This window comes from Filicampus tigris, chromosome 14 (genome assembly GCF_054856515.1).
Source record: "Filicampus tigris isolate MCC_2025a chromosome 14, RoL_Ftig_1.0, whole genome shotgun sequence".
Taxonomy (NCBI): Eukaryota; Metazoa; Chordata; class Actinopteri; order Syngnathiformes; family Syngnathidae; genus Filicampus; species Filicampus tigris.
The window spans coordinates 14,431,266-14,444,542 of record NC_141230.1 but is presented as its reverse complement, the minus strand read 5'-3'; the positions used below and the strand labels follow the sequence as shown (position 1 = coordinate 14,444,542).

Below are 13,277 nucleotides of genomic sequence, written 5' to 3'. Positions count from 1 at the left end.
TTCGCTTCCTACAGGTACTTTTAGCCCCCTGGCTGAGCGCTAATAAAGCTAATGATATCTTTTTTTCTTTGTGTTCATTTAAATTAAGTGCAGTATTTCATAATTTCCACGTGAGCGTTTCAGTCAAAAGCCAGAACCTCAATAGAAGCGAGTTTCATTGCGTTGCTAGCCACTGTCATTTAATACCATTTCCCCACTTTTTTTCACGAAATGACGTCATTTTTCTATGTCAAGTTTTGGCTCTTTAATGACCACGTCAGGAAAGTATGCCCTGTTTAGCTATTAGTCTAAACACATTATTGCTAGATCACATTTGCTTTCAGTACATCTTCAAAAATGTCCATTTACATCTTTTAATTACTTGTAAAGTAGCACTACACTATCAGTGACAAATATAAAAAATCTATACTGTATTTCTGTATGTGTTATTGTCATAGTTCAAATTTTAAACAAATACGCTTTACTAATCTATCTAAAGTGGTGAACCACTACACTTTCAGTGACACTGATACATAAACACTTGGCCATCAATGTGGTACTCCTGTGTCCCTTTACTTCTTACCTGTGTATGTTTCATCATCATAGCCTATGTTTTAAACACTTTTGTTTGATATAGGTGGTGTAGTGTGACCCTACCTCACCCCCAGCATGCTGAGTTTCCTGCGCAGGACACTGGGGCGACGCTCCATCCGCAAACATGCAGAAAAAACGCGGCTACGGGAGGCCCAGCGCGCTACAACACACATCCCGGCTGCTGGAGATGCCAAGTCCATCATTACTTGCCGCGTATCTTTGTTGGACGGGACCGATGTCAGCGTCGACCTGCCGGTAAGAGAATCTCATTGCTGCACCCTGGACACTATGAAGTTCAACACAAACACCTGCAGGATGCTGGTTGACATGTATTTGTTTGGATTTATAGAAATAAGCAAATAATGGAAATTGTAATTATTTTCTGAATCAAACTGCAACTTTTAAAACTGTATCAGTATTTTTATTTATGTATTTATTTTTTACAGAGTGTGTAATAATCTAATGCTACGTTATTGACTGCACTGAGTACGTTTTTGCGACAGTCAAGACATGTCTGACAGCAGGGTATCACCAAGTCAGCCTCCACCAGGGTTAGAATAGTTTGGATTCTTCATTATACTTTAGTTAATCACTTTTTGGTGCAGATTTGTTCGCTTTTATTGCCGGTAGTTTTTTCCCCCAAAATGCTTCGTTTTAGTATAGCTTGTATTAGTTTTAGTATATATATTTTTTTAAATATATATGGAATATTTGGGGAGTGCAAGATTATAAATTGGTATTGTGTAGTAAAGTAAATTAATCGACAATCCTCAAACGACTGTTTCATCGTCCTTGCTCTATATGAACGAACAGCAATACCCAAATAAATACCTTTTTAACCCCTTAATGAACCCCGAATGCTCATGCAATCAAATTAATTGACAAAGACGAAAAGGTTAGGTTAGGTTTGGTTTTATTTCATTTCAATAACAAAAATGTTTTGTTTTTTTTCAAATTTAGTATTAGTTATTTTTGTTAGTTTTCCTTAACTACAATAACTTAGTTATTATTATTATTATTATCCACTAATGAGGATTTTATAATTTTTCAGCCTAGCGGCCATTTTTGGTTCCCATACTTCTGGGGGTATTTGAAATAACTTTGAATAAGTTCACACAGGCTGGAATTGGCTGGCAACCAGTCGCGGGAGGCAACACACCTTCGCCCATAAGTTAGTTAAGATAGGTTTTAGCTCCCCCCAATCCTAATTAAGTCAAATGATATAGAAAATTGAATGAAAAACAGTGCAAAACTACAAATTTGAACAATTTTATTGAATATCTCTCACTTATATTGAATTTGTGCGAGGGAAAAGCTGGTATGATCCTCCCAGTAGTAGATCAAATACATGTTTAAGTAAGGCCAAACCAGCTAAAATAGAAAAGAAATAGAAAATTTACTTCACGTGTTGTCTGTCATAAATGTATCCGTGATTTATTTTAATCACGGAAATATGTCTCAATGCAAATTAAAATCAGTTGTAGTAGTGTGAACATTAAACTGGTGTCGGCTATGTTGTTGTGCCATTAGCACAGCCCCTTGGAATTTATTCACATGTGGGTGTGCACACTTCAGTGGCTGATCACCTGTAATTCCATGATCCTCTCTGGACAACACGCTTAATCACATGACCCCGTCACACGCATGCGTGGCTTGTCACTCTTAACTCTCTGAAATGGGAGGTTTTCCTTGTTTCATGTTTCGTCCCTCTCGATTCACAACAAATGTTTTCTTCCCGCTTGCTCCTGGTACCGTTCAAATATTGCTTTCCACCTTTGATGTACAATTAAACTGGGAGAAAAAAAGAATCGACTATGCCCTCAGCGTTACTATTGCCCATTGTATTGATAATGCTGTTGATTATCAATATTTGTCAAGATGATTGTGTACCTTTTCATATTTGTGACATTAGAGTGTTGCATTCATATTTGCATTTATCTTACTGATGTAGGTTTTTTTTTTTTTTTTTTTTTTTTTTTTTGCCTGGGTTTACAGATTCCGAGTCTGTTTTTGCAGAGCAGTCCTGCACTGCTCGTCTGGATTGGGATTGTGGTTGTACATTATATCTTGAAATAAATGTGTGTAATAATTGACATCTTAAAAAAACTGCCTGACATTTACAGGTACATTTTAATAATTTGGAATATCATAGAAAATAAGTTAATTCAGTTGAGTAATTCAAATCAAAAAGTGAGAGTTTTGAATATATTAATTAAACACATACCGCTAGGCCAATCCCGACCTAATTTCTATATAAAGAATAATTCTGATTATGTAACACTGTAATTTCTTTGTGATTATTTTTTATTAGCTCTAAGCAATAATCATCCAAATTATTTAAAAAAAAAAAAAAATCATGACATTTTTCACTCGAAAGGTATCATCTGAAAATCTGCCCGCTGCATACCAAACCAGCAGACTGAGACCACTTATAGAATTAGTGAAGGAACTGCAGCTGGGCTAAATGATAGAGGAAGCTGTTGAAGAAAATAATAATTTTATGAGTATTTTGTTATCATTTTGCAATTTTACAGAATTATGTCTTTACGTGAACGTGGTCCATGGTACAAAAAAGGTTGGGAACCTCTGAACTGTACTGAAAAAGCATCTGTGCCGTCATCGATTAATCGCCTTCGACTCGACTTTCATCTCAATATAGTAAAATATAGAAAATATTTATTCGTTCAACCCTTACTTAATTGTTTTAGATGACACTTGATGGGTGGGCACACATCCCAGAGACCCAACTATTTGTATACTAGCAATTATAAAGTCAAGTTTTCATAATATTGCATGTCCCCTAAAATTAAATTCATGTCAAATCTATTCAAGTTTGCCCTTTTATGTAACTTATTTTTGTATTTGTTTACTTTTCCATAAGTTGTCTGCACACAATTCCCGTCGGTGGAAAACAAGCATACAATATATAAAACGCAATTCAGACAAAAGAATGTTTGTTCTTTCTGTCTTTGTGTGCACACACCGTCCAGACAGGTTTTCTTGGATCAGTCCCGCTCTGTGCCCCCCACGGAAAACAGTTTCATAATGCTTTGCCTGTCTTATTTTTCTTCAAAATATTTGTAGCAGCAGCCCCAAAACGTAGTTATAATGGACCTTTAAAGGTCAACTGTAATCCGGGCACTGGTCAAACTCCAATTTGCTTCTGATTTTGTAGGCAAGATAACATTTTCATATTTATTATAATTAATAATACTGGTGTCATAATACCACAGCGATATTAATACTGTAGTTTAAAACAATAGACCGCTCTTTAAACACTCATTACTTTTATGATAAATGAGAAGGGGGCTTTGCAGATTCACTTGACAATACATCTAGTAGCTAACCAGTTGGTGGTTAGCGTTAGCGGCTAATACCAGCGGTCAATCCAACTGCCTGTTTATGTTGTGTAATGCCTTCTCAAATGAGTTGACTTGTACTGCCAAAAGCATTTTGGCAAGCCACGATGCCTGCCCTAGTTGAAAAAAAAAAATATGAAAAGTGTACTATTTACACCCAGTAACCGTTTCCAATTGTTTATTTATCACTGAATTGTTTACTTTTGAATCGTGCATCACCAGCTGACACAAGCTCATTTTGCCTGCCCACGGTCCTGGAAACCAGTTTGTATTTCCTCATTTCAGTTGGATGGTTGATTCATTGACGGAACATATGCGCGGATCTTTTTTTTCCAATAACATGCACCCCTTTTACTCAGTGGTGAGACACATTTGAGTGATCACATGCTGAGAGAGAGCAAAAGAACGAAACAAAAAAAACTTCAAGCACTGTAACAAAGCATGGCACACATGCTCACACACAAACACACATGCACAATGAGGCCTTTGTACGCTGTCTCTCCCTCCCAAGGGTACTGTAGGGGTGCACTATGTCTCCTCAGCTATGCCAACTAGCATGGGGCCGGCCCCCCTTGAGCTGCACACTGTTAACTGTGCGCGTGAACAAACATTTGTCACTGATGATGGGTCGTGTCCTTAAATTTGTTGCATAGTAGTATGCAGGGCAGTTGAAAAAAAATTACAAATAGGATTTACAGTGCTAATGCACGATAACAGCGGCGCTTACTGAATCCTATCCAATAGCAATAACATTGTGATTTTATGATATGACACCTTTTTTTTTTTCTGCTTCTCAAAACAAAACACTGAGCACAAAGACTGGAATGGCCACAAAACGTCAGGTGATCACATGGTGTGTTCAGCTTCCCCACTTCCCTCAGCTCCAGGGTGTCTGGGGCACTTAAACCCCCATTGCCATGGCAACACTGTCGCCATGCCTCAAGTTGAGGTTTGGAAGACAAATGTGTGCGCGCGTGTATGTGTGTCTGCATGTGAGGGAGAGATCTTCCAGTCCCAGGCAGAGCACAGGCAGTAACTGGTACAGCCTTGCTGGAAGCGGCAACTCCTATTTAGGCGATTTTGGAAGATTTACTCATACCTGTATTCAGTGAAACACGTCAACACAAAATGAAACACAGTCACCACAAAAGGAACTTGATGGGAAAGAAAGACACAAAAGACAATTTCTCTGCTCGGGATGCTTGTTTACAGCATGTTGGTACTCTTAAGAAGAGGTAATTCAGCACTGAGAAACCTAACTGCTTTTTCTCTTTCTTTTCATGGGTGCACTCATTAGAAAAAAGCCAAAGGTGAGGAGCTGTTCGACCAGATCATGTATCATCTGGACATAGTAGAAAAAGACTACTTCGGACTACGCTTCATGGACTCTGCACAAGTTCCGGTTAGACATTTTTTTTCCCAGTTCCCATGTGTTTTGATAAGATGTCTGTGAACTGCTTTCCTCTGAAATAGAATCTGTGTGTATGTTGTGCATCTACTCGAAAAACTTGAATAATTTGACTTGATTAAAGACGATAAAGTGCGATATATCTACTGCAAAGCAGGACTAACGTAACACAACAGTACATTCGGCACACAAAGTATCGTTAGCTAATTTAATGTAGCCTACCACCGCTAGTTACAATGTATTTTATTGTTGTCAAACTGCAGACACAGTCTGTGCACTTTTAATTATTTTACTAAACAAACAGTAATAAACAAATTCAAACCTAAGCTGCTATGACCATGACTGAAGTCCAGGCACTCATTTAACTTGGAGACTGGCTAACGGTTAGCCATTTAACAGCTGCAAGCAGCTAAAGCTACACTCTTCATTTGCTCACTCCCATGTTACATTATGGCAAATCTTGGCTTGTAACAAAACTTAGTGCAGCTCTGCTTAACGTGCGTGATTATGTAAATTAGCCTCACTGTTAAAGATGGACACATTTTCACAAATAGGCAGATAACGGATTTTCTTGGTCGCTTTAGTCATTCCAGAGCCCCAATTAGTGTATGCAAGCAATCCAAAAATTTATTTTCCATAATATGACCTGTTTAATTATTATTTCCAAAAACATAGTGGGATTATTAATGTGCCATTATAGTTTGCTTCAAATTGAGGAATTTTCACATTTTGCTGTTTGGAGTACAGCCGAAAAAAATCAAACTGACATCAACATCACGTTGTCATTGACTGGACTAAAGGGATTGGTTCTGGCACTCTTGTCAGATTAGAGAGTCTGCTGCTGCTCGGACGATGACTTGTTTTCAGTTGTTGGTGTGCCAGTAACCACGGCTCTTTGCACCGATGTCCTGCGAACGCCATAAAAAAGGAGCAAGGACTGACACTGGGGAAGATTTAGTAGAGGGGAAGGACACATTATTAAGGGCTGGAGGTAGTCAGTGAAAAGTGGGAGAGAAGGCTAAAAGGAGGAATGCGGGGGAGAGGACGCCACGGTGCTCCGAGTTTCTCGCTCTTTCACTCACTTACACGTGTTCCATCACAGTCACCAGCTCTTCCTCTCCTGACTTCCTTCATGCCCCATAGAGCCTGCATGTCTAGCGTAGAACAAAGCAAAGTGGGTGTGTGGGAGGGGGCTAGGTCAAGTTTAATCTATACATTCTCTTGCCACTTCATTAGTTACTTGTGCACAATCTCATAAGATCCATTACAACTTAGCCAGTTTGTACTACACATTACCTTTTGTTGCATTGTTTAATGGATTGTGTTTTTGACGTTTCAGCACTGGCTTGATGTTACAAAAAGTATAAAAAAGCAAGTGAAAAGTAAGTGCACAGGGCCCCTCCTTTCCCTTCCTTAATATCAACAGTTGCATTATTCTTGACGCTTTTATGAGCAAGAGCAAAAAAAATGTTTTTATGACAATAACAAATCTGCGTGCCATTATGCATCTGGCTTTGCTATTTTATTTCATATTTCCCTGATGGTGCTTCGGGTGTTATTATGCGCAGTAAACAGTTCTCGTGCTTGACAACTTTGACATGCTGTTGTAATTTCACATCATTTAGTTGGACCGCCCTACTGCCTTCACATGAGAGTTAAGTTCTACTCCTCTGAGCCAAACAACCTGCACGAGGAGCTTACCAGGTGAGAATAAGATATAAGCGTGAACTTTGAGAATGTATTATTAATATTAGGGCCGAACAATTAATCAAATGCAAATCGACATACAATGTAGTAGAATGCAATTTTCAAATTGAAAGGCTGCAATTTGCGAGGGGGCGGGGGCATTGTCATTCTGCTTAATTCCAGGCGGTCGGGAGGCTTTATTTTTTTTAACAGGTACAGTATTTATTTATTTATTTTGTGTCTAGATACATTCATTGCATAGGAAGTCCAGTCCAAATGGTAACAAATTATTTTTTCGTGAAACATGCACATGAAAAGTTGTCATGATAAAGCCGCGGATTTGTTTCCATTATTGTTGTGATCTGATTTATGACTTAGTGACTAATCTGTAAACCACAGTTGTTTGGTCTAATTTTTTCTTTCATGTTATTTTGAGATGAATTTCCCTTTTATATTAGCGGACTCTTAAACTATAAGAGCAAAACATTTATGTATAATTATTCTGCTATTGTTTGTTGTGATACAGCTTTATTATTTCATGTGTTTGTTAAAAAAAATACATGAGAGGAGGACCTTAAGAAAATGTTTGCAATAATGAGGGAAAAAAATGAATTTTTTTTCATCACATAGCCCAAATTAATATTATAATTCTGAAACTACGACTCTTAGACACAATCATAGTGTTTAGTTTTACATAGTGGATTAACTGTTTTTCCTCAAGATAAACCAAATCAAGAGAAACAAAAAAAAGCCCAACAACAACACATCATGAACACAGGTTCTGATTTTAGGTTCTTTTTGAATCACTTATCATCAGCTTCTCAGGTAAACACAAATTGAAGGTGAGGCAAGGGGAGTTGTCCCACCCCTGACTGCGGGCCGCAAACTGTTGTTTCTGCCATACTTCATGTGAATGAGTCACTTTGAAAGAATCATATGGGCCTTCATCATCACCATGTTTCACATTCTGAGTTTGTTGTTCTTTCAGGTACCTTTTTGTGTTGCAGTTGAAACAAGATATCCTCAGTGGAAAGTAAGCCATTTTTCTGCATCAACATGAAAGCAATAAGATATTTTCTCCCTGTTCTGACTGTGGCGGATTATCTGAGTGCTTGCTTTTTGCTCATTTTTCTGCATCTTACCAACCCTGTCTACAATTTCAGGCTAGAATGCCCATTTGAGACAGCGGTGGAGTTAGCTGCCTTCTCGCTACAGGGTAAGTCAGCTAAGCAGGAATTTAAAAAAAAAAAAGGTTTTGTCCACCAGCATTTTATGTGGTTTTAGGCTTTTAGCCATAAAAGCCTTTGTTTGCTTCCAGTAGGATGATGTTGGCCCACATTCCATATTGTTTGTTCACAGAGGTTAAATCTTTTCACCCCCTCCGCATGTTGTCTAAGGATTGTTACTAAGCTGGTTGGTATTTTCTAACTGGACAGCTTTTAAAAAATTAACTTATGTGTCATTTGAACGTGGTCTTGTCAAGGCTAACCTGACGTCACTGTGACAGGCCCAATGTTGTGTGAGTCACCAAATCCCCTTATTTTTGTGACATGGTCAGGAACATAGAGAAAATCTCAGGTTTTGGTTAGTTTTCAAAGGTTTTATAGTCTCCCTGTAACTTCCTTGTTCGAGTTGCAATTAAGATTTCACCTACAACATTTAGAAAGTATGGTTGAGATTGTATTTTAACTACGTCATATTGACTTGATTAGTTACAATTTATTTTTTCAGGACATATACATACACACACGCCCCCCCCCCCCCCCCCCACCCACACACACCCACACACGCACACACACACTCACACACTAAATGTTTTGAAGATCACATGACCAAACCCAGAAAACAGGTGAGCGGTCATCGGTCGTTGTCTTTGGGCACTGTGATGTCATTTTCAGTCAACAGCAGGTGGCAAAATGGCCGCCCTCTGTGATGGATAAAAATAACTGCATTTTGCTACTGAATTCATATTCAGCAAATATAATATTAGTCAGAAAGTCATATTTAGACTAGTGGGGGCACATACATACACCATAGACTATACAACATATTATTTACATATAACATATAACTTTAATTTGTGGTCATTCAGAGGCACTTTAAATGTTTGCTGACTCATTCAACATGAGTTTATGTGATCGGTTAAATCTGAGCACATTCCCATTCCCATTTATGGGAGGGTGTGCACACTTGTGGAATCACACTAAGTTGTTTGTTTTAATTTCACCTCTCAAAGAGTGGTTGAAACAAAAAGAGTTGTACAGGTTATACTTTACGTTAATGGTGGAAAGAAGTTTTGAAATTATTCATCTTGGTATTGTTTGTTACTATCACAAAAAATGGCATTTTTATAGCCACTGTTGTTCGGCGTTGTGTGTGAATAAGGTAGATGAGGGAACTTTGTAACCGCCCGCACAGCCATGCACGCACACAGACGCACACACACACACTTTTAGAGTCACTGAAGGGTAAATGCCAGCTCATTAGTGCTCCATCCTCTTCAGTGGCCTCCTAATCCAGCACCCTCTCTGTCTTTGCTTTTTTTCCCCCATGTTGGGTTTTCTCCTTTTCACATTCTCTTAAAAGAAAGGTTTTTTTTTTCCTCCCCCTTCCATCTATATGCTCAGTCGGAGAAGCGTTTCCAAGAGTCAAAGTTTAATCAACATCCTTCCTTCCGCGACAGATAAGAGGCAATAATTCCACTTTGTCTTACTCTAAACACACTTCATAGTTATCTTCTCATTTTTTTCTTCTCAAATCGGTGATTACATGTCTTGTTGAAGATTTTTAATTTGTCAATGGAAATCCCTGTACAGTAGGTTTAGTCGTATATACCTGTATTTATGTTTCCTTGGTTCTCAATGTTATTGGGATGATATAGCTGAGGCTGACTTTGACTATGCTGTGATCTTAAGTGTGACGTCTTGAGTGTATGTAAACCTCCTGTCTGCACATCCTTTAAAGTTTTGTAGATGGTAATCAAATGAAAGGTTGACATCTTGGTCCAATGAATGGTCATTTTCAGAACAAATGATGACCAAAAATCTTCCCAATTTGTGTGTACATTTACCAACATTTGCTCATACTACTGTATATGAAAAACACACAAACTGATGATTGTAATGTTTTTTCCCAGCCGAACTAGGTGATTGTGACCCGCTTGAACACAATCTGGACCTGGTATCAGAGTTCAGATTTATCCCCGAACAGACTGAGGATGTGGAACTGGCTATATACAACGCATGGAAGGAGTGCAGGTTGGTTTGTTTTTCTCTCCAGTGCCACTGCATTTCACCATTTCTCATTCTGCACACAATATCATTTTGCTGTAAAATTATCAAACTAACTTTACTAAGTAGTTGTTTGTTTCTGTATCTAACACATCATTGTGATTTTTTTTTTTTTTTTTTTTTTTTACACCTTCAGAGGTCAAACACCAGCACAGGCTGAGATCAACTACTTGAATAAAGCAAAATGGCTGGAAATGTATGGTGTGGACATGCATATGGTTCAAGTAAGTGACAGATTAACGCACACACCATTTTTGTCATTAGAATGAAATTGCCCCCCATTGGTGAAATCTGGACAATTTTCCCATTCATACTCGACTAGTGGCTGTATGGTTTTATTTCGACAGTGAAATTAGGTGTGTTTTCAAATGTACTTAACATTTCACCATGGACAAAAATGTACTTCAATTTTATTTATTTATTTTTTGTCATGGACTCCGTGTCATTCAGAAGACTTATCAATGGCTCAAATTAATGTTGCTGACCTTTTTTTGTGAGCCAGTTCCCCCCTGTTCATATACAGTTTCATAAATAGAAATGAATTCCAATTTGCTGTTGAGCTGTGTTGTCCAAAAACTGTCAGTAAAGCTGTATATTCTCCTTTCCTTTCTTTCGCCATCCTTCTTTCAACACACAGGCACGAGATGGTAATGAGTACAGTCTGGGTTTGACACCCACTGGTGTTTTGGTGTTTGAGGGACAAACCAAGATTGGCCTCTTTTTCTGGTATGCATGACTATGACCCAATTTGTTGTCCCATTTAATTAAATGCCTCGGATGTGATATATTTGTATTTTTTTACTCCGCCCTCTTTGTTGCATCTTGAGTATTGTGTTTGTGTGTTCCTGTTTTTAGGCCAAAGATTACTCGCCTGGATTTCAAAAAGAGCAAGCTGACTCTGGTGGTTGTGGAGGACGATGACCAGGTGAATATGCACACATAGTAAAATAATTCCCATATACAAGACCGAATTGTGAAAAAAGAAAAACCGGTAAAAGGCGAATAGGGGGCAGGGAGGCGCAAAGTGTAGCGTGTGGGATATAACCTGCCTGTGCGTGCGTGTGTGTGTGGGGGGGGGGAAATGGGGGAGGCTATCAGACTGCAGTGATTGGGGAGCAACTCGCTGGCTATTGATATTAATCTATTTTCCTCTCCAGATTTAAGTGAAGTGTGCCCCACAGTTTTCATTTGCTCTTGAATTATGCAGTATCAATCCTTCTCACATACTGCACCTAATCATAATCATTCGACTCTCAACACTTGGTCGTTTTGTCGTTTTATGGAATAATACTTTTTCAGTGGATAATATTGTTCCTCATATTGGCGCTTCCTCTTAAAACCACATAAATCTGTTGGCAGTTGCTTCACATGAAAAAGACAGAGCTTTGTTTCCTAATAAAAGAAGAATAATGTAGTGCTCCGTAGGCCCCCTGTCCCAAAATAAAAAATGAAAGTGGACTTGTTGTTAGCCCAGAGGCAAGTGTATATGTGGGAGCAGCAGAGCTTGTTTATGTCCATCCTGGAGGGCCGTGTGGGAGGTTAATAAAGAAGCCTCCTCTCTGGTATTTCTGGTATGCATTATCCACGCTCCCCACCACACACACACACACACACACACACACACACACCCACACACGCACACACACTGTACACACAGCACTGGCCTTCTTGCTCAGCCCTCTCCTTATAGTTGAATAATGTATAATTTCCTGGTCACTACATGTATTTACTCATGCTTGGATACTTAATCACCATACGTGTGACACTCAGTATTATAATTTCTGCGGTGACACTCTTAAGTGTACAGGATAGCTGACAATTGGAGGTGACAATTGATAATTGTTTTCGCAGTAAATCCTGTAATCATTTCTGCAGCACTTGTCGTGTTTTATTGTCTGTAACAAATAACATTTTTGGTCTTGGTTTTCTACAGGTAGATAATGTTTATTTCTTGGTATAATTCTTAGAGTTCTCTAACAAGACCTCCTTAATACCAGAGAAGGCAACTGTAATCATGTCTCGTGTCTTGAGTTGAACAAAGTGAATGGATTCTTCGTAAAGTAAAGTGTGGTTTTGACATGGAAGTCGCTGAAATGCTGATAAGGTTGGGTAATGAACACATGGCCTCTTTTATCAGTTCAGTAAATATGCAACTCACTGCAGACTGCACGGTGGCTCGGCTGAGTTGGAGATTACCTAATTCCCGAAAAGCTTTATGATGTTAAGTTGCTTAAGTTGTAAAAAAAAAAAAAAAAGTCATTTGGCAAGTGCGTTATTGTAGCATGAAAAAAAATCATGTAGAATCTTCAGGTTGGAAGGCCTCTCTTCCAAAGGTGGATAAATAGTAATAGTAGTATCAGATAATGTATGTGTTAATGCAGGATAAATTATTAGATCGGATATACCTGTCATTGTGAGTTTGACAACATTGAAATATCCCGTGACATATACATACCCGTAAATATACTTATTAAAAAGCACACGCTGTAAATTTAAACTGCACTTGAAGCACATTGAATATGATGCACATCATTATATAAGCTAAATAATTGTAAAAATTGTACTCCTGCAGAGTAATGCTAAAGTTGGCTACCCTCAGTTAAATTAATGGGGTTGGAGCAAGTCATCCCAGGTCAACTAAATGATATGCAATAGTGGTGTAACAAAAAAAGGTTTGAACCTGAAAAACGTTTTTTTGATTTAAAAGGTGCAAGTGCATTGAATCGAACCGAATCGAATCATTCCACTTTGAAATGTATCGAATCGTCTTTTATAGGAGAGATATATTTTAGAAGGAATGGGCACATTTACAGTACTGACAAATTCATTCAAATGTGTGTAAAATAATAACCAAAAAGTAATTGCATCATACACTTTTGAACTGAGCCATACTATATCGAGTTGTAAACTCACTGAGTCGAACCGAACCAAATTGTTCCACTTTCAAATCGAGCCGTCCTT

At 38.3% G+C, this 13,277-nt stretch overlaps 1 protein-coding gene across 3 annotated transcripts in view; it reads left to right on the top strand.

The window, feature by feature from the left end:
- The window catches only part of epb41l5 (erythrocyte membrane protein band 4.1 like 5), a 31,149-nt gene that overhangs the window by 403 nt on the left and 17,469 nt on the right, over positions 1 to 13,277 (top strand). For all 3 annotated transcript variants that reach the window (XM_086051866.1, XM_086051867.1, XM_086051865.1), the window contains exons 2-11: positions 617 to 828; positions 5,230 to 5,334; positions 6,680 to 6,722; positions 6,966 to 7,044; positions 8,015 to 8,059; positions 8,190 to 8,242; positions 10,163 to 10,283; positions 10,453 to 10,540; positions 10,954 to 11,042; positions 11,172 to 11,241. In XM_086051866.1, coding sequence (XP_085907992.1) covers positions 649 to 828; positions 5,230 to 5,334; positions 6,680 to 6,722; positions 6,966 to 7,044; positions 8,015 to 8,059; positions 8,190 to 8,242; positions 10,163 to 10,283; positions 10,453 to 10,540; positions 10,954 to 11,042; positions 11,172 to 11,241 — 873 coding nt within the window. In that variant the 5' untranslated portion in view covers positions 617 to 648. The remainder of the gene's footprint in view (positions 1 to 616; positions 829 to 5,229; positions 5,335 to 6,679; positions 6,723 to 6,965; positions 7,045 to 8,014; positions 8,060 to 8,189; positions 8,243 to 10,162; positions 10,284 to 10,452; positions 10,541 to 10,953; positions 11,043 to 11,171; positions 11,242 to 13,277) is intronic.